Below are 22,178 nucleotides of genomic sequence, written 5' to 3'. Positions count from 1 at the left end.
CTCCCTTAGTGTCTCTTGCAGAAGAGAGGGTACCATCCCTGCCCATGCCTGTGCCATTTTGGACCGTATTCTCCTGTGATGGCACAACACCTGCTCCAGCAATCATCCTTTTCCCATGAAGACAGGACATTTCCACTGTGAACACTTTTCCCCTGAGGAGAACCCTGTAGAGGGAGCATGCCTAATCGAACAGTACACGCCTCCAAGGTCGCACTAAAGAGGTCACCTAACACTGGCAAGCACACTGTTATGCACAAAACAGCCTTATATAAGCCAGCGCGTAGGACCCTTCGTCAGACTAATGTTTATGTGACGATTGTATGCTCATATGTTAGACTGTGCTTTAATGTTTTCTATGGTTAAGTGCGACTGTACCGATTCCTACTCCAGTCAGTGTCTTGGTGCATTTCTTCAAGTGGAAGAGGAATGAAAGTTGGTTGGTGGGAATTCTGACATTGTGTTTGTACAATAATACAATACTTCTGACAACTAATTGTGCTCTCAAAACGTATGTCCAATGAATTGGCTGCATTAATTTTAAGCTGAGAAACCACAACAAGTACAAAAAGTAACCAAACTTTGTTGATAAAATGGCAATCAAGACTGTTCTAGCCAACAACACCAAAGTTTTATTACAACAAGTTAAAGTGAAAATATGGAACACTGTTGGCCTGCTTCTAACACACATCCAAATTAAGCAACATATGTTTTAACATTTTCCAGATTATCAGAACTATGCTATACATTTCAAAGATTACTGGTATAAATCTTTATCATATAATTTCAATGCTATGGGACAAAACATTCATGAGTGAATTTTGAAAAACAATTTCTACCAGACTTTTCACTCCTGCATCGCATGAAATGTTTTACCTCTAAGTACTTCCTTATATTCCCAATGACTGGCAGCCCAAAACTGCAGCGTAAAACTCAATCGGTGAGAATAGAAGAAAATTATTTTTAGCATGAGATTCAAACAGCAATTGATTTAACACTAATATTAATTGCCACATATCCTAATATGTTCTTTCCTTCCTACAGTCCCAACTCTCTGCAGAAAGCATTCATGCACACAGTGCTAGTTAATAAGCTGTCAAGCTTGCACAAACATTAAGCAAATTCAACAGGTGACTTACATGCAATCAGTATTCCTCCGAGTTCACTGGAATTCCATATACTTGATGGTTACGCATACTTGTAGTCAGGACTTACATGAAAAACATGGAAAAAAAAGCATACAAGTATCCCTCTAAAACTGGTTTACTTGATTTGTGGCACTCTTGAAATTTTAAACACTACATTGTACAATTTGTCAATTTAACATTTAATTTTACAACCTTAAACAACTGTAACCAAATCGTTTTCAATTTAGTATGTTATTGGATGCAAGTTTAGTAATTAATTAACTTTATGAGAGGTTGATAGGTCTATAGCTAAGCCTACATGCAATGATAAGTACTTTAGTGCAGTTTTAAAAATTGTCATATATACAGGGTGATTATAATTAAAGTTAAACTTTCAAAACACAGTAGAAATAATGCCACTGGTCAGAATGATGTCAAATTGCAACAGAATATTATTGGAGATGTGGGGAAAAAAATAGTGTGAAAATTGATCAATAGCTGGTGCTGTATGTGTCAGAATATGTAAATGAAAACACTTGTCATGCCTAAGACCCATTGAAGTTAGTATAAACACGCTAGGTTCACGGTTTTTCCTCCTTTCACATCTGCAATGTTTGCCATGACTATCTCAATGCAGGATCGCACTCTGCTTGTAAAGATGTATTACAATGACTGCTGTGGGTCTGGAGAAAATGATTCGGAAATTCGAATTCTTTTGGTGTTCAACCTGGTAGAGGGAGGAAACAAACTGATTCGACGCCAGTGGAACCAGTGGCCACAGCAATGCAGAAGGAGACAAGTGGTGGTGTGTAAATATGTAGTGCATGGAGAATTGTACGAACATTCATAGTGCCTAAAATCCTACGAAACATCCGTCTTTGCTATCCGTTTAAAATTACCCATCTGCATGAGTTGCTCCCTGTTGACCTGCCAGCAGAGAGGCCTTTGCTTTAGAATTTCTTGTTCCCATGGAAGTGGACAATGATTGGCCGTGGAAGATTTTGTGGACAGATAAAGTCCACTTCCATCTGACACAATATGTCAATACACAGAATTGTCGAATACAGACAGCAGAAAATCCACACGCAAATCAACCACTACCACTTCATCCTGAAAAGGTCACTGTGTGGTGTGGGTTTACGGCACCATTTATCATAGGGCCATATTTTTTCGAAGAGACAGGTGCTTCTGGTCCTGTTACCTGTACTGTCACTGGTAAGTGCTATGAGCTTCTTTTGCACAACCATGTCATTCCAGCTCTCCAACAGTGTGGATGGGATCATTTTTATGCAAGATGGTGCACCTCCGCACATTGCAAATCCAATTAAGCAGCTTCTGAAGTGCCAATTCAGAAATTCCACAATTATCAGCCGCAATTTCCCCACAGCCTGGCCATCCCGATCACCTGATCTTAATCCACATGACTTCTGGCTGTGGAGCTAACTGAAAGATGTTCGTGTACAGTGTTCTGATTGCAAACTTTGCTGCATTTAAGGCATGCACTGCGCAACACTTTCTAAACATGACCCTAGAAACACTTCAATCAGTTATGGAACATGCTGTTTCTCAATTTCAACTTGTTGCAGGTAACAGTGGACAGTATATTGAACATGTTTTGCACCAGACACATGGAAATTAATAATCTAATTTGATTTTGACTAATGCTTTTTATGCAGTTTTGGCCTCAGGACAATTAAACACCAATGTGATTGATGCTTTTCATGTAGTTTTTGGCCTCAGTACAGTTAAAAGTCGATGTGATTGATGCTTTTTATGCAGTTTTTGGCCTCAGGACAACTAAAAACCGATTTTTCCCATCCGATAGTGGATAGGCTTACATAATTAACATCACCACTATTAAATTATAATGCTTACAGCGTCACCTATTGCTACATTTTCTAACTATTTGTTTTTCTGCTGCCATACGTTTTCCCCCTTCTCCAATAATATTCTGTTGCAATTTGATATCATTCTGATCAGTGGCGTTATTTCTACAGCAGTTTTGAAGTTTAATTATAATCACACTGTATATAAATTTCGTTCCAGACACTATGGAAAGGGAAACCAGTTCTCCCGCTATTTCACCATGTTATTGACTTCATGAAAGAATGAAAACACTATGTAGGAATATCAACAATGTTGGAAAAGATAGATTTCTGCTTACTGTAAAGGAGACACATCAAGTTGCAGAAGGGCACAATTAAAAGACACTTACATAAAGCTTTTGGCCACAGCCTTCATCTGTAAAAGAGAGAGACACACCATTCATACACACAAGCAAGCACACTTCATGCACACATGATCGCCAACTCCAGCATCTCGGGCCGGAATGCAGCTAAAACATGTGATGCAAGCAGCAATCTCCAGATCCCACATAATAGTTGCATTCCGGTCCAAGATGCTGGAGTTGGCACTCATGTGTGCGTAAGGTGTGCTTCCTTGTCTGTATGAATAGGCTGTGGCCAAAACCTGTATGTAAGAGTCCTTTAATTGTGCCTGTCTGCAATTTCAAGTGTCTTCTTTAGGGTAAGTAGCAATCCATTTTTTCCTACATTGTTGGCTTCATGAAAGCCTTGAATAAACATATAGAAAGAACATAAGCTGCTATTTCTAGTAATTTCCAGCAACAAGAACTGGTTTTTCCTCTCTGCCACTCTCACATCAGTCATGGAAAGTTTTATTTTATATGTTCAAACACTTGCACTGCAATGTCTCTCACATCCTCCTATCCAATAATTCACATACAGAAGACATTCTTTCCAACCATGGACCCTGATTATAACTGATTTGTGTCCTTTTTTTCTCAGTGATTTAGGTGTCACTCATGATGTGTGTGCATTTATTTCGGAAATTTTTATTTAGCCAACAAAACAACGAAGTCATAGCAGTGTGTTACTAGATCTGATTGTCACCATCTACACACGACAACTGATACCAGTAATAAACAGCAATTTTGTCGACTGAATAAACATTTCTAAAAAACTGAATTCAATCATGGTAGAGTTCTCTATCATTACTCAATGTTACTTTTTGGAAAATAATTGTTTACTGTTATTATACTAAAGAAGGTGCAGTACATATTCAATGTTACAGAAGAAAAAGAGAATTTCAGATGAGACAACAAATTAATTATGCATACAACTGTAATTACAAAAATATGATCAAAATTACTGTAATGTTCTTTTCAGCGATGTTCGACCATTTCAGAATGTCAAATATGAAAAGGTTACACCACATGAAAGAAAGAAATAATGCAAGGATATAGTGAATATTGCTAATCAACGCTATCATCGATTTGACATCAAACTTTAGTCACTATGAATGATAGTAACATAGCAATGAAGAAACTGCTTTATTGGTAGGATATACCAAAGTGTTGCAGGTAAAGTAGGCACTAGCACAGCCAATATTCAAATTACAGGGAGTGAAGGTACAACTATAGTCTGAAAAATCAGCAACACGAGTTTATTTCTTGTGCTCACAGTTGTGCAGCTGAAGTCCAATTTCAATGTCACCTACTTGTGCTGATACACCTGTTCCCTTTTGGCACTGGCAGACATAATTGTGGATAGTGATACTTATTATTGCTGCTCATTATTGCCACCATAGCACTCTTGTTTATGTGAACACAGTTACAAGTAATTTTCTTGTTAAAAAAATAGTACACCATCAGTAATTACAATGATAACCTTTCGCACATACAGATATGCAACTATATACAGGTTATCCCAGGAAATATGGTCAATGTTCAGGGATAAGACATAAATGATCGTCTGATGCTAAAACTTTATATGGACCTATGTTCTATTCTGAATTGTTTTTGAGAAAGAATACATTTAATTACACTTTTGTATATTTTTCTTGAGCAGGATTAAAACCTGGGCTCCCAGCAGAAACATGTCGCAGTACAACATTAAATCTACATTAAGTTTGCTACAATAAAGGTCCTATTCATTTTTTCTCTAGGACTAACGGTTTGCACAGAGAGAGCAAAAGGAATACTGTAAATCTTGCATGACGCACATGCACTGTACCTTAGGTAGCATTTGTAGGCCAATCTGAGGTAGTTTACAGACTTCCTCTACAGCTTTATGGTACACTGTAAAAACTGACAATGTATTGAATAAGATAGAAAATAAATTATAATAAATTAAACACATTCAGAAAGTAAATTTCCCGATGATGATGCATTTAATGGGGAAAATTGTGCATGCACGATGGATCTATTATGTGACAATCAAATGCCAACCAGATAGGTCCTGCCGTGTGGCAGTACTGTGGCAGCAGTTCCCCGAAATGGTGCCTCTTATTCGTTCTCTCACTGACTGTGAGGTTCGGTCAGTGACAAGGTTCCTTAGTGCACAAAATATAGCACCCTATTCATCGTCAGCTCTGTCAGGTCTACGGGCAGATCATCATCAGCAAACGGACGGTGCATCACTGACCTCGGTCGAACGGCACCGACAAGTATTTGTCAGTCGATCCACGGAAGTCATAGTGAAAGGACACAGAAGAACCAAGGAACTTCTGTGTTATTCTGCGCTGTTTTGTAATGGTGACTACTGTTGGTGACAAAAGAACAGTTGAGTTGAGAAGACTATTAAGTAACTCTTAACTTTGACTGCTAGAGGAAAGACACGTTTCTGATACCTGTGTAATAGAGACGTCACTGTTAAATCAACTCCGTTGTAAATGTAACTTAATGGTGTCTAATGGGAGATGACATAGGCAACTTACAAGAAGTCAAATATTTATGTGAGAAATTACCAGTTGTTCTTTACGGAAGTTGAAATATACCGAGAGTAAACTAGAAGTATTTCTTCAAGTAGCTACTTATTTCACGAGTAGAGAGATAGAGAGAATCTTGTATGTCCCTTTAACTAGCACCATTCTTCAGAGAAGAAGTTTTTAGAGATTCCAGTAGCTGTCTAAGCAGCAAAGAAGACAAGTGTGAAAGAACCAAAGGAAAAAAGGAATTTTGAGACAAAAATGAGAGAAAAAGCTATTGTGTTGCCATAGCAACTGAGCATAACAAGACAATAGAACCATTAAGAGAAGGTGGAGTATGCCGCAGTATATGAAAGAGAAAATTTGTAAATGCAAATAAGGGAGAAGACGTGAGAAAGTCACAACTTGAGAAACCGGAGAGAAGATCTTGACGAATTAGACTAAGAAGAGATACGCCTAGAATGATACGACTAAGAAGATGGTGTAGGGAGTATACAGCTCTCACACACTTTGCGGGTACGCAGACACGGCAACCAAAATCCGACGCCGCTGGCACCAGTTGCTGTTCGCCGGTGCTGACCTACTTTCACATCTGCTCACTGGCACCTACGCGAAAACCGGCCTACGTCCGACATCACCAGCACCACCTGCTGTTCACCGGTGCCGACCTGCCATCACATCCGCTCGCCTGTGCTGCGAGAAGTCTACGTCGGGTGAGCGCAAAACGAAACTTTAGTACCTTAGCGAGAATTGATACAAATTACTGTGCGAACTTTATTAGCGTAGTTATTATACTTAAAGTTATTTTTTAAATGCTTACAGTGTCTAAAGCTCGTAAAATCACGGATAAGGTTCAGCGAGTTGGAGAAACTTCGGAACCGACTGTAGCTATGAAATTTACCAAAGGAGGGTCTGACTGGTCAGAGTTAGTAAATCTAATTAAAGCTCAGAGCATATAATTAGGCTTAATGAATTCTCAATTAGAAGATCAAAGTCCTAAATTAGACTCAGTAAATACTCAATTAAATGATAAATTAGGTGATCAGGGTACATCTTTAAATGCTCAGAGTGAAGTTCTAAATAACCAAATTGAAAACTTGAATAGTCGAGCAATAAATACAGGTCTACTAAATGCCAAGGTTGACGCACAGAGTAGAGAATTTAGTAATCTGTGCAAATGCGTGGATGCTTTAAAGACTGAATTTGATACCCTAAATAGTAAAGTTGAAAATCTGAAATTAGATTTAAAGAATGAACTAACTAATTCTTTGAACATTCGTGCAAATCAAATGTTTACTGAATTCAACCAAAAACAGAATGATAATTTTCGGGATTTTACAAAAAAAGTTAGAATTTAATATCGAGGAAAATGTAATATGGTAGAATCCAAAATCAGTGAAAAGTTAGGATCATTTGAAAATGTATGTAATGTTAAGTTTGATGCTGTAAAGCAACGATTGCCTATTTTAAAAGTGTTGGAACCAAGATTAGTTAATGCCAATAATCCAATCACAAATTACAGGCTTTAGTACGTGAGTAGATAATGTGGAAAGAAAACTTCAAAGAGAAACTAGCAAACTTAGACATCTTAAGTGTAAATAGTTTGGAGGAACAAGTAGATGACATATAAATCAAAGTTGCTACGAGAGTAACCTCTGGGAATGTATCGCCTATTGTTTCTTCTGAACTTTCAGATACCCGAAAGAATATAGGTGATTTATGGAAAGAATTTAAACTTATCCAGGATAAAGTAGACAAGAGGGTGACTTCTCCTAACATGGTATCTGATTTACAATGGGGACCAATTCAGAATTATCCAGGCAATTCCCTAAGTTTAAGCCAGATAGGGATGTACATCCAACTCATTTTTTAAAAATATTCAACCAGGCATTGCCAACTAACTGGGAGGATTCTAAAAAGATTGAATTTGCTGTGGGGTACCTTGTAGGGGAAGCCTCAGAATGGGGTATTGTAAATATTGAGAACTTTTCTTCTTGGGGAGACTTCCAGAGGAAATATAAAGAGAAATATTGGTCTGCTAGTGCACAAGAGGAATTAATATCAGACTTGTGGGACCTGAAATATTACAATAATACATGGGGTACTATGAGAAAGTATTTCGACTGGCATCTAACATGGGCAAAGTACTTAGATAAGGCGAGAGAAGAAGAAGGGTTAGTGAGAATTTTAATAACAGTAGAAGAATTGTTGTCCTTTGTGGACACATTGGATGCATTAAATAAGGACCGCAATGAAAACTTATACCAAAGTGATAGCCTGAACTACAAAAGGAACAGTGGTAATAATTAAAAAAAAACCATGAGCTAACCTAGCTAGAGTAAACCAGTGCGACAGAAGAAGTGGTAACAACAATTATCAAAAGAAGCACCCACCTTCGAATTTAGGTCCAGTAACTTCAGAGGAATTTGTAACGAGTAATAATACAACACAAAATGGTAATGTAACATCTGGATTCGGTAACCAACCTGTGATCACTAATAATGAGAAAACATAGTGCAATCTGGATCCAGGACTGGGGCCCAGGTCATGGAAATACACTAGGAGGCCTTAGTACATACTAACTATGTTAATTTCACACACAGAATATCTACAAAAGAATGGTTACTGCTAGAAGAACCAAATATAACTATCAACATTCCACAATTTATAACAGCAGGGACCATCGAGACTTCTGAAGTGAACATATTTATAGACTCAGGTAGTGAAGTAACTCTCATATCTAGAGGATTCTTTAACTCCTTACAGACTAAACGGCACTTACTGCTATTGCCAGTAACTGGAGTTTACATAGTCGGTATAACAGGAACGAAAAGTAAGGTTGTGAAACATGAAACCCAAGTGAACTGCAGTGTTCGAAATATCCTATATTGTCAAACACTTTTAACAGTATAAAATATTAATAGAGATGTATTATTTGGTTTAGATTGGTTATTAGAATTTGAAGTCATCTTAAACTTTGAGGAAAATCTTCTTTGTTTTGGTAAACGTAACAGTAGATGCTGGATACCATTTGAGACAGACACCTACATTGATATACAAACAACGGAGTGTCAGTGTCTGCAATTAACAGTTACAGCACAATTCTCACCAAAGAACAATAATGTAGATCCAGGAACACGTCGAACTGATATACAAGACAAAATCAATGAATCTCAAATATTAACCAAACAACAAAGACGAGATACATATAAAATTCTAAGGGAATATGAAGTAGTGTTTTCCGAATGTCCAGGCAATATCAGCGACTACATATGTTAATTCAAAATCAAAGATGACACCCCCATTCTTTTGCAAACCATATCCAATACCCATAAGTTTGAAAGAAGCAGTTAGGAAGGAAATCAACAAAATGATTGATAACAATATGATAGAATGTAGTTCCAGCGTAATGAATAACACTTTGGTCATGGTGAGAAAAGCTACAGGTGGGGTACGATTATTGTTAAGATGCTCGTACATTGAATAAGCATATAGACACAGAAAGAGACAGACCAATTAATACTGACGAATTGTTATCCAAATTTGAAAAAGCAAAGTTTTTTTAGAAGAATCGACCTGACTGTGGGATACTGGCAAATAAAATTACACCCAGAATCCAAAAAGTATACACCGTTTCTGTTTAATGGTAAATCACATCATTTCAATGTATTGCCATTCGGACTTAATATTTCTGTATCCGTATTTATACGTGCGCTGGATGAGGCATTAGGGAGAGATTTATTGAAGGATTTAATAATATATGTAGACGATATCCTAATAATATCAGCTACTTGGGAAGAGCATTGTCTCACCTTATGCAGAACCCTGAAAAAATTTAAAGAAAAAGATATTATGGTGAAACTGTCTAAATCGTAGTTTGCGCGCCAAGAGCTTAAGTTTCTACGTCATATTGTAGGGGTGCAGGGAATTAGACCAGACCCAGAACGCATCAACGCTATTAAGGAATGTCCACACCCTAGAAATGTAAGACAGTTGAAAGGATTTATAGGAATGGCTGGATACTATCGACAGTACACACGAGGTCATGAACTAAATTTTACGTTTATTAAAGAATGGAGTACCATGGATTTGGGATCCAGAGGCAAATGATGCGTTTGAAAACGTCAAAAGTGTGCTTGTTCAATCACCCATGTTACATCATCCAGTTATGGGTGAACCACTAAAATTTCAACAGACGCATCTGATTACGGTATTGCAGCAGAACTTTTCCAAGGAGCATGGGATCTAAATAATGTAGAACACCAAACCATAGCTTCTGCTAGCCACAGTCTAAATAAGCATGAATTAATATATTTAAAAAGAAAGATGATGAGACTTACCAAACAAAAGCGCTGGCAGGTCGATAGACACACAAACAAACACAAATATACACACAAAATTCTAGCTTTCGCAACCAACGGTTGCCTCGTCAGGAAAGAGGGAAGGAGAAGGAAAGACAAAAGGATATGGGTTTTAAGGGAGAGGGTAAGGAGTCATTCCAATCCCGGGAGCGAGGCTTTCCGCTCCCAGGATTGGAATGACTCCTTACCCTCTCCCTTAAAACCCATATCCTTTTGTCTTTCCTTCTCCTTCCCTCTTTCCCGACGAGGCAACCGTTGGTTGCGAAAGCTAGAATTTTGTGTGTATATTTGTGTTTGTTTGTGTGTCTATCGACCTGCCAGCGCTTTTGTTTGGTAAGTTTCATCATCTTTCTTTTTAAATATATTTTTCCCACGTGGAATGTTTCCCTCTATTATAAGCATGAATTAAATTACACGGCTACTGAAAAAGAACTATTGGCAATTGTATGGAGTATCCAAAAATTTTAAACACTAGTATGGGGGTCAGAAATCCATGTTTATACACATCATCAAGCTCTATCCTTTCTAATCTTACACAGTAGATTAATGCGAAGGATACTTTTCCTACAGGAATATAATATTAGGATACAATATGTAAAAGGTTTCGAGAATATTGTACCAGATTATTTGTCTAATTTACCCATAGGAGTGAAAAAATTAAAACATATGGAAGTACCCAGCATTATTTTGCAATTAATTTTATGTCAGTAGAATATCTGAACATCAGAGTACAGGAGATGGCTCAAAGAATAAAAGAAAATATCCATCATGATCCTTATTTTACAGAAATGTTTTCTATGTGTATCCAGAATTTCTTCCCTCCTAATCAAGTAGGAAAATGGAAAATTATAGCTCATAATTTGCTTCGGAGAGAGAGCATAACATCGTAATGTTGTCGCTTAGGCATTCCAAAGGTAATGGAAGACGCACTTGTGTGGTATGTTCATACAGGATATGGACACTTCGGAATCAAAATGTGTATAACCCATATGAATAAGTTCTATTGTTTTAAGAAGTTAGGGTGTAAGATGATATCTTTGAGTAGAACTTGTGAAACCTGTCAGAAGGTGAAAGAGAACAACACTACTGTGAAATACAAAATGTATCCGATTATTCCTAAGTCGTTACACAATCTCACAGCAGCAGATTTTTTTGAACCAGTTCGAAAAGGAAAGGGAGGAGTGTCATATATTTTGGTCATCATAGAGTGTTGGTCAAAATATGGTAGACTATATCCAATCAAAAGAGCCACTACACAGACAGTTATACACTGTTCACAACAATACTTTCTGGAAGTAGGTAAACGAAAACGGTTTCTTACAGATCATGACCCGCAATTCATGAGTAACGAATTTAAAGAATTTCTAGCGTGGGAAGGTATTTGTCAAATATTGATATCCAACTATGACCCATCCTAAAATCCATATGAATGAGTAATGCAGGAAATTGGAAAACTACGCCGTACCTACTGCCATGAAAAACACACTTTATGGGCAACGAAAATTAAAGACTTTGAACTTATTCTAAATGAATTACCACATTTATTGACTGGGTTGACACCTTTAGAATAGGCAAACCCTTTGTAGGTGAACATCTAATTAAATGTTTTAATTGGCCTGGACAACCTACTGTCGATTACAAACTGAATCAGGAAATAGTTTATAAGAATTTAATTGAAAAAGCGCAACAAAGAGTAAGTAAACATATTGAAAAAGCTGTTGAAAATCAGTACAAGGTCGATGATCTAGTTCTAGTAAAACAACATCTACAAAGCTCTGCCCTGAAGAAAGAGACACAATTTTTTTCAAAAATACGAAGGGCCATACCGGGTGCAAACGGTAATCCATCCTAAAACATTAGTTTTAGAAGACGCTACAACTGGATCAGAGAAGGGGAAGTACGATGTAAAAGATGCAAAGCTGTACATAACCCCCAGGGACGTTAACGTTCTGAGTTAATGGGCGGAGTGACGACCGTCGGATCCCGAGTTGTTTTCGGTGTTTCTTCTATAACAGTTTTCCGGCACCGAATTCCCTCCAAATCTTAAACTATTCTATCATCCCACACTCAGAGATACTATGGGGGAAAAGGAGAGGGAGGGGGAGGAAGAGAGAGAGAGAGAGAGAGACATCGTACCAGCTAGGATTTGTGATTATGTCATCCATAAGGGTTCCTGGTGGGGGATTTCCTTGTTCCATTCAGTTAGACTACCAACAACCTCTGGCTCCTTATATAACGTCTCGTGGAACTAAAGAAGCTTCTGCATATGTGCGCCTGGTACTACTCTTATGTGCCTTTCAAGAGCACGCATGAGGTAGAGATTTGCACAGTGCATTTGCACCTACCTGTCCCTAGGCCCTTTCAGTCCCACCTCACCCCGAATCGTCCCAACTTTGCTCGGCTGCAGCATGAAGTGGAAATTTGCACACATGTTGCCTCCGATCCCTGTCATTTGGCACGTGTATGGGACAAGATATATTAAGTCTGCCTGGTCAGTTCTTCTCTCCCTCGATTTCAATCAGTTCAGCCTCCATGTATATTTAGGTCATGTTTTTGCTTGAAATGTTCTTTGTATGTAATGTCTTCACCAGTTTCTTTGCAAACCTGTGTGTAGAGGTCTTGGTGAAATCAACCTCGTCAATTTTGTATGTTCTATTGATATAAGGTGTCATTATGATGACTCCAACACTGGTTTTCTTGAAAGCTGCCTAGTAATCTCTTCATTTGTCACATATTTCTGTGTAAATATGGAGAAGCGTGTCCTGGCACATAACTTGAAATAATTTCTGAATTCATGAGAATACTATTCTCAGACTGAATGTAATATAATCGGGCCAAAGTTCCAATTTATACTTCTTGATGGATATTTTTCTTAGTGAGCTGAAGGAAATATTAAGTTAGCAGAAGATACAATATTGGGTGACTAATTAAACAACTGTGATACTTTAGTATATAAATTTTCTACTTTTTACAGAATATTTTATACTTTCATGAGATGTGATGTAGATGGGTGGGTATGTATCAGTTTTCAAAGGGGTGGGTGTTGTGGACGAAAGCATGGTTAACGAGAACACGTAAATCATGACTAACACAAAACACACACCACACCTTTCAAACAACCCTAACAAACAAGTGTGCACAAGTTCTTCACCATTTGCCGTTTCCATAGGGTTGCTAAGATTTCCTTCGGGGACCTCAAGGGTGAAGGTGGGAATGTCCATTCTGTAGGAGGCGATTTAACACCAAACTTCCTCCGCCGTCTCACTGAGGTACCTGCAAGGTAGGGATCCAGGGGAAGGGGGGTGGGAAGGGTTTCCTGTCTTTGGGGCTATCTTCTTTCTCTTCTCCAATCTTAGGAACCATTTCTATTTATTTCCTTTCTTACTTCTCATTTGAGGACCACACACACACACACACACACACACACACACACACACACACACACACACACTTTTGAAAAAATGCCAATATACGATATTTTATTACTAGCTGTCTGCTGGGAGCTGTTTGATCAACCAGAATACAGTCCTGATCCTGCTCCCAGTGAACCTTCTTTCCTTGCACCTCAAGAAATTCCTGTCCTCCAGCCAGCATTTTGACAACGACGAAGAGCTGAAGACGACTGTCACATGCTACTTCTATTCACAGGTGGTAGACTTCTATGACACAGGAATACAAAAACTGAGTCCACAATATGACAAGTGTCTCAATTCTTTTGGTGACTATGTCAAGAAATAGCTCAAACATTGCTCTATCTGTTGCCAGTAAAGTTTTCCATATAACTATGTTGTCTATTTTAAAAAAGTAGGAAAACTTACTTTCTGGATGTGGCCCGTACATTAAATGTGTTCTGCCTCTGAAACCTTCCCACTGACTGCATCACTGCTGCTGATATTGCTGCTTCATCATTGTCCAGCACGCATCAGCCCACAGCTTCCTGCATCACAGTCTGACTACCACCCTTCTGGCCTGCATGACCAACACACTGGTTCAAGCAGACTGAGGCAAGCTTCCACTGCAGTGGTATAATACCAGAGCTTACAAAACGTGCTTATGCTGACAGCTGTCTTGACTAGTACTATGCCGCTGAGGTCATCAACATCATTGCACCAGCATCCACAAAATCATACCAGCACCGCAAGAGGGAGCTCATACATCGCCTCTCTATGTGTAAGAACAGAAAGAAAACCAGTAGTCTGCGAGCCAAATCACCATGCTGTCAAGCGCACCTATACACGCCTACAGATGTACAGAGAGAATACTGGTTAGCCTGATAGTCAAGATGCAGCAGTGCCAATAGAAGCAGAATGTCACGAGTGCTCCATTATCTCTGCAGTCTTCCTCACAAAATTTTAGAAAACCTTTTCATCAAAAAACATTTATTTTTATGTTATGTATAGCTTTCTATGTCAGCTTCATAGGTCGCTATGATTTTGCATAGTACACCACATGTTGCTGTATATGAAATTTTGTTAACATGTTGAATTTTTCTGTAAACTTGGAAACAGGTCTCTATCTGCCTCCAGTCTCGAGAAAATGGATTTTACACAACATGTTCACTTCCAATCGCATGTGCATGAGAATAGCAAGCATGTGAATAGGAGAGTATTTAGCCACATGGATAACAAATAGAATTTTATTACCTACAACAGTATAGCTGATGCTATAGCTTTTATTTAATTTTTTTTCTTTTCTTTTTTTTTCCAATTGAGTAATGTAATTTTTAAAACGTCATTAGTTTTTCCTAGTATAAAAATAGATGCAAAACTTCTTGTTTTATGGTACTGCAAACTAACACACGGAGATTTTTCTCTAGGGTATTGATCTCTCTTATCAGCTACTGCTTGTTTAGCAAGAAACGCAGTTTCAAGATTCTGTCGCAATGGCTATCAAAAGGTGATTTTGTACAATTTCTACTGCGTTTTGGCAAAAGAAGCAAAAATAAACCTGTCAACAAGAGAAATGTTGCTATTACTTGTAATTGATGATGCCTCTTCAAATGAAAAATGGTTAACAATTCAGACAAAAATTAATTGCTAGTACTGTTGCAGTTTTGCAGAAATTCTGTAACCCATCATATTTCTAATAATGAGCAACAGAAATGGAATATTACAAAAGGATTTTCTCTCTGTTATTCATCTCAAAAATACCGAAATCAATAGCAACAAACAGTGTAGCATATTTTTGTTCCTATCCCCTTTCAGAGTGATGTGGTGAATGTCTTGACCATGAATACCTTCTGATGTTTTAATGACATATCCGAGGTGTGTGAGAAAAGTAATGACTCTGAGAACACTGTGTGCAATCTTTGAACATTGTTTTATTCTACTTGTGTATGCCAGTGTGTTCATCCCTTCCAGATACTCAGTCAGCACTATACAGCCATCACATATTTCTGAGAGCACCATCAGCGAAGTTGTGTCTTTGTTGTGTATTACGAAAATGGAACAGTGGAATTTAGAGCACAGTTGTGCCACTAAGTCTTGTATCAAACTTGTGGATTCTGCAAGTGTGACCTTAGAAAAGTTGAAACAGGCCTAAGGGAAAGATTCCTTGTCAAAAGCACAATTTATTCACTGGCACAAATCATTTTCCGAAGGCAGGGAACATGTTGAAGATTAACCTTGCTCAGGAGACCTTCAACTTCAAAAACCAAAAGAAAACACTGAATGTGTGCAAACTCTTGTGAGATCAGACTGACTTTTACCAACAAATATGAGGGATGACCTGTTAAAACTTCAACACTTCTAATATATGTCAAACTTTGAAGCTTTGCATATGTGAAAGGTTTGTGCCAAAATGGTGCTGAAAGACCTCACATCAGAGCAGAAGAACAATCGAAGAAATGTGTGTATGCTGATCTCCCTGAGGGGATAGCCAGTGACCATGAATTGTTCAGTCTTTTGTCACATGTGATGATTGGTTGGTTTAAAGACGGGGCAACCAAACTGCTAGGTCATTCCTTCGTTCTGTTCAAAATAATTCCACAGGGGAGGGAATAAAATATGTGAGACATACAAGACACAGCTGGAAGAAAGGAGAAAACCACAAGAATGACAAAAGGGCAATGAACACTAAAATGGACAAAATCAGACAAAAAACCCACACAGAGACGCAACAAACATGTAGAAGAGATCAAAACAAGAGGGCAGATTACCACGGCTGACTGACCATGAGAATAAAAAGGAGAAGCCAGCTCCTCTGCAACACATTAAAACCTCCATCCTAAAAGCACTAGGGTGGAGGACACAGAGGGACAAAGGACGTGCTAAAACTTAGATCAAATGATAAAACCCACCCTCACGAATAAAACATAAAACTAAAGCTGCTGTTGAGACATTGTCGCCCAGCACTGGGAAAGTTAAAAGTCCACTGCAGAGCGGCTAAAAGCAGTCCAGCAAGAGGTGGACTACAGCCATTTGTGAGCCACAGTAACACTGAGGTGGGTCCTCACAACATAAGAGGTAACGATGTGTTAGCCACACATAGCCAATGCAGAGCCGGCAGAGGCCAACTGATTCCCTGTGAGAGGACCACAGGGAAGACTTCCACAGATTCGTAGTATCCTTAATGTCACACAGTTTGTTGTGTGTACTGTTATTCCATTCCGTCTCCCAAAGCCGAGAAACCCTGCAGTGTAAGACAGAAGGAAGTCAGTTTCAGAGATGCCCATCTCTAGAAGCGGTTTCGTGTAGCCTGTTTGGCCAGACTGTCAGCAAGTTCATTGCCTGGGATTCCAAAGTGTCCTGGGTCCACACAAACACCACTGAACAATGGGACCATGCCAGGGCATAGATGGACTGAATGGACGCTACTAAAAAATTGTGAAGATAGCACTGGTCAATATCTTGTAGGCTGCTCAAGGAGTCAGTGCATAGGAGAAATGACTCGCCAGAGCACGAGCAGATGTGCTCAAGAGCACAAGATAAGGCCGCCAGCTCTGCAGTGAAAACACTGCAACTAACTGGCAAGGAGTGCTGTTCAGTATGTCCTCCATGAACATATGAAAAGCCTGCATGACCGTCAGCCATCGAGCCATCGGTGTAAACCACTTCATCACCCTGGTACATGTCGAGAACCGAGAGGAAGTGACAGCAGAGAGCCACAGGGTTAACGGAGTCCTTAGGGCCATGGGTAAGGTCCAGAAGAATTTGCAGCATAGGTGTACACCATGGAAATGTATGCGGATGGACCTGGATGGGAGATGGTAACGGGAAGGACTCCAGTTCAGTCAGAAGGAATCGCATGCAAATCGCAATCATTAGCCTGACCTGGGCTGCCGATGCGGGAGACGAACTGCCGCGGGTGGAAAAAGGAGGGGGTAATTCGGATGCTCAGGAGAACTACAAATGTGTGCAACGTAACTGGCGAGCAGTTGTGCACGTCGGATCTGCAATTGAGGGACTCTGGCCTCCACCAGCACACTGGTGACCGGACTCGTTCTAAAAGCTCCTGTCGCTAGGTGAATGCCACAGTGGTGCGCTGGGTCAAGTACACACAACACTGAGGGTGCCGCCAAACTGTAAACCAAACTCCCATAGTCAAGGTGGGATTGAAGAAGGGCTGTGTAGAGCTGCAGCAGTGTGGAGTGATCTGCACCCTAGTTGGTGTTGCTCGGGCAGCGAAAGGTGAGATAGCCAAGTCAATCGGGTGTTGAAAACCAGCCCTAAGAATCGATATGTCTCCACTACAGTGAGTGAATCATCATTAAGGTAAAGTTTTGGTTCTGGATGAATGGAACAATGTCGATAGAAATGCACGACACACAACTTTGTGGCTGAAAACTGGAAGCCGTGGTCTAGAGCCTATGACTGCACCTTGTGAATGGCTTCCTGTATGTGCCGCTCAGTAACACCAGTACTGGAGTACCAGTACGAAATGCAGAAGTCGTCCCCATACAGAGAAGGTGAGAGCGACGGCACTACAGATGCTGCTAGACCTTTAATAGGCACTAAAAATAGAGTGACTCTCAATACAGAGCCCTGTGAAATGCCATTCTCCTGAATATGGGGGAAACTATGAGAGGCACTGACTTGGATAAAAATCAATCAGGAGCGGGTCCCGAAGACTCCACTCATACAATGTGGCAAGGATATGATGTTGCCAGTTCGTGTCGTATGCTTTACGTAAGTCAAAAAAGATGGCAATCAGATGTTGGCATCTGGACAAGGCTGTTCGGATGGCAGACTTGAAGGACATAAGATTATCAGTGGTAGAGCAACCCTGGCGGAAGCCACCCTTACGTAGAGCCAGTAGGCCACATGACCCAACCCAAACTGCCGACACACCATACGTTCCAGCAGCTTGCAAAGAAAATTGGTGAAGCGAATGGGCCAGTAGCTATCCACATCAAGTGGGTTTTAACCGGGTTTTGAGCACCAGAATGATGGCACTCTCCCGCCACTGCGATTGTAAGACACCATCATACCAGATCCGGTGGAAGATGACAAGGAGATGTCGCTTGTAGTCAGATGAGTGACTGTGGATCTGATCCAGCCCAGGAGATTTGTCTGGGCAATGTGCTGAGGAGCTCCCACTTTGTAAATGGGGCGTTACAGGGTTCACTGTGGTGTGTAGTGAATGAGGGGACTTTCCTTTCCACCTGCCGTTTGAGGGTCCGAAAGGCTGGGGGTTAGTTCTTTGATGCAGAGGTTCGAGCATAGTGTTCAGCAAAGTGCTCGGCAATCACGTTTGCATCACTAGATAACACGTCATTGATATTAATGCCAGGGACACGTGTTGGGGTCTAGTACCAAAAAAGATGTCTGATCTTCGTCCAGATTTGCGAAGGATACAGGTACCCAATGGTCAACACATACCTCCCAACACTCCTGTTTCCATTGTTTTATAAGCTGGCGAACAAAGACACAGAGCTGCTTAAAGGCTATTAGGTGCTCTAGGGAAGGGTACTGCTTATGTTGCTGTAGAGCCAACGGTCTTTAATTGCCTCAGCAACTTCCGGCGAGCACCAAGGGACTGTCTTTAGCCGGGGGCACCCTAAATAACAAGGGATTGCATTTTCTGCCGCATGAAACGATCGCTGTAGTGACCTGCTCAACGACAACATGGGGGGAATCAGCGGTGACAGCAGAGGTGAAGGCTTCCCAGTCTGCCTTGTTTAAAGCCCATCTGGGTAGGTGACCGTTGGCATGACACTGGGGGAGTGACAGGAAGATGGGGAAGTGGTCATTACCATACAGGTCGTCATGTGCTCTCCAGTGGATAGATGGGAGTAGGCCAGGACTGCAAGCCGAGAGATAAATGCCATGTGCCACACTGAAATGTGTGGAGGCACCTGTATTTAAGAGGCAGAAGTCAAGTTGTGACAGTAAATTTCTAACCTCCCTACCTCGGCCAGTAAGCATGGTGCCACCCCTCGAGGGGTTATGCACGTTAAAATCTCCCACAAGTAGGAAAGTTTATTTTCTATGTCATCCTTACCCTGACAGCCACAGCTTCAAGAGGGGTTTGAAGGGGCACAGGTTCACTACATACTGAGATCAGGACATAGACACAAACTCCACCTGACACGCTATTATAGTTGCTATTGTTCCTGTACTATCCCTTACAGCCACAGAGGGCAGGGGTCTGGATTGCTGGGAACAATGTTTCCTGGAGGGCACTGTAGAAAGCAGGTGTAAAGCTTAACAGTTGCCATAGCTCAGCCAGGTAGTGGAAAAAACTGCCGCAGTTCCACTGGAGGATTACGTGATCGTGAGACTGGGAAGGCATGAAACACTCAACGAGGCAGTCTATGCCTCAGGGTCACCTGCTGTCATCAGATGACTACCTGTGCAATCAACATCCATTGTGTCTGAGGGCCCAGCGAGATCTAGGTTCTCAGCGGACACCAGAATCTCCACCTCATCCTCAGACACAGAGCTTGTAGGTAGTGTTGGTGTGAGTTCCGCCACAGTGCCTTGGTTCTTGGGGGTCTTTTTCGTTTTAGCTTTTTCTCGCTGCTCCTTAGGTTTGTCCGGCTGGGAGGCCTGCACTGACTCAGTCTCAGGGACTGAGGAGGCCCGTGAAGCCCTACGACCTGTGGTTGCTTCAGCCACTGTTGGTTGTCAGCTTTGCCACTGGTAGGAACCTGGGAAGGGAGTGACCCAAGGGATCCCTCCCTGGCGAGAGGAGCCGAAGAAGACTTGCCCCTTCTCTGGCTGAGAAGTGGGACTGACATCCCTGATGGTTCGAGGGGGTTGGGGGGTGAGGGGTGGGGGTGGTGTTCCTGAAGTAGGTTGTGCAGGAGCAACAGGGATGGAAGTGGACAGTAAGACATATCCTCAACCGAAAAAAGCTCAAATGACCAAAGATCCAAACAATGCTTATTTGCTTTTTAGACAGTAGGAATGCCATGCATAAAGAATTTGTTCCTCCAGGATAATCTGTCAACTAATTGTTTTATAAAAATGTACTCGAGAGGCTCACAAAAAGGGTGATTTGAGTGATACCGGACACTGCAGACAAGTGAATGCTGAATCATACAATGCCCCATGTCACACATCTACTTCCATCATGGAATTTGTGACCTTAAAAGGCATTCCTGTTGTTCCCTAGACCCCTATTCACATGATTTGAGTCCATGTGACTTTTTTATAATTGAAAAATGTCTTAAAAGGACCTCACTTTGGGGATTCTAGAAAACATTCAAAAGAATGTGACTGACATATTAAAGGCCCTTTCAGCATTGCTACCAAGCCTGGAACGATGACTCCACTGGTGTATAGCTGCCAAAGAGAACTACTTTGAAGCGGATAATACTGTTATTTGAAAAAATAAAAACTTTGGCACATAAAAAAATCAGTCTCATTACTTTTTTCACACACCTCATATATTTATAATTTATTTTAACCTTAATGAGTAGTCTCACACTGTTCACAAAGTAATAACTGTCATGTTCTTGTAACTTTGTTATCCCCAGATAAGTATTAAATTTGTTTTTCTAATAAAACAATGCTGCATTTTGCTGCACTATTTTGTAACTCTTATGCAGTGAACGCACTGACTATCTGCAGAACCTTGCCTATCTGCAGAACCTTGCCAACTATTTGTCAATGTCAGTATCACAGAAGAATTAAAAGTTAGTTATAGAAAGAAGATTCTCTTCCTCACTATGTACAGGGATAGGAATGAAAAGATGGTACACTATTTGCAGTACTTTCTTACATGTCAAATATAACTGAGGTGTAGAAAGAAAATCCTTCAGTAAGTTTCAGGCACAGCTATTCAGCAATACAGATACAATGAGTAACAGAATTACCCTGGAATTGCAACAGAATTGGTGATTTATTTTCATCTGACTTGTTAACTTTTTTTGTTCAGAACTGTCATCAGTGATGAGTTTTGAGTAACTGTTGTGTACATAGTTCCACATAGTCAGCATGCACACAACTTTCCCACTAGAGCGCGCCCCGCTAAGCACAACAGCGAAGGCGCAGCGCTCATCCGTCTCCGCTCAACGAGATGGCGCTGCCATAAAGATGGTCCAAATTCTGCTTCCGCCGATCCGCGTATTAATACGTAACGCAGCCAATGAAATTGCTGCTAACGTAGAACCTTTTCTCCTCGCGGATCGCACTCGCGCAGTGATACCTGAACACGCGAGGCATTATAACAAGTGTACAGACCTCCAATTAGTCAGTCTGCATTAGTCTGCATTTGTCTGTACCAGTCTATAGTCAAGTTTCAGTCTGCGCCTAGTAAGATTACCATATTCCTGTACATAGCCATGAAGAGAAATGAATAGACCCTTTGTCAAGTATCAGAGATATGTGAGAATAAGATTAATGTACCAAGACCAAAGGAACTTCAGATTGTCAATTGTAAATATCATCCAGAATCAAGTTACACAATATCTATGATTTTTATTATTTCAATAAATGTGCGTGAAAATTAATCAAGTTCTGTTTAAAGCTGGTCACCGTCAATCTGCTACTCTAAGCGTGCAAGTGGCATTTCTATCGTC

The 22,178-nt window shown here is 40.3% G+C and overlaps 1 protein-coding gene across 3 annotated transcripts in view; it reads right to left on the bottom strand.

The window, feature by feature from the left end:
- Positions 1-22,178, bottom strand: part of LOC126176021 (activated Cdc42 kinase Ack) — a 497,712-nt gene that overhangs the window by 40,830 nt on the left and 434,704 nt on the right. Inside the window, exon 15 of one of the 3 annotated variants that reach the window (XM_049923148.1) lies at positions 1,137-1,207. The exons of the other annotated variants lie outside the window; for them this stretch is intronic. Coding sequence (XP_049779105.1) covers positions 1,186-1,207 — 22 coding nt within the window. The 3' untranslated portion in view covers positions 1,137-1,185. The remainder of the gene's footprint in view (positions 1-1,136; positions 1,208-22,178) is intronic. 3 annotated transcript variants of the gene reach the window in all.

Source organism: Schistocerca cancellata, chromosome 3, assembly GCF_023864275.1.
Source record: "Schistocerca cancellata isolate TAMUIC-IGC-003103 chromosome 3, iqSchCanc2.1, whole genome shotgun sequence".
NCBI lineage: Eukaryota > Metazoa > Arthropoda > Insecta > Orthoptera > Acrididae > Schistocerca > Schistocerca cancellata.
Note: the sequence above shows the minus strand (reverse complement) of the source record. Positions and strands in the feature narration are given on the sequence as shown.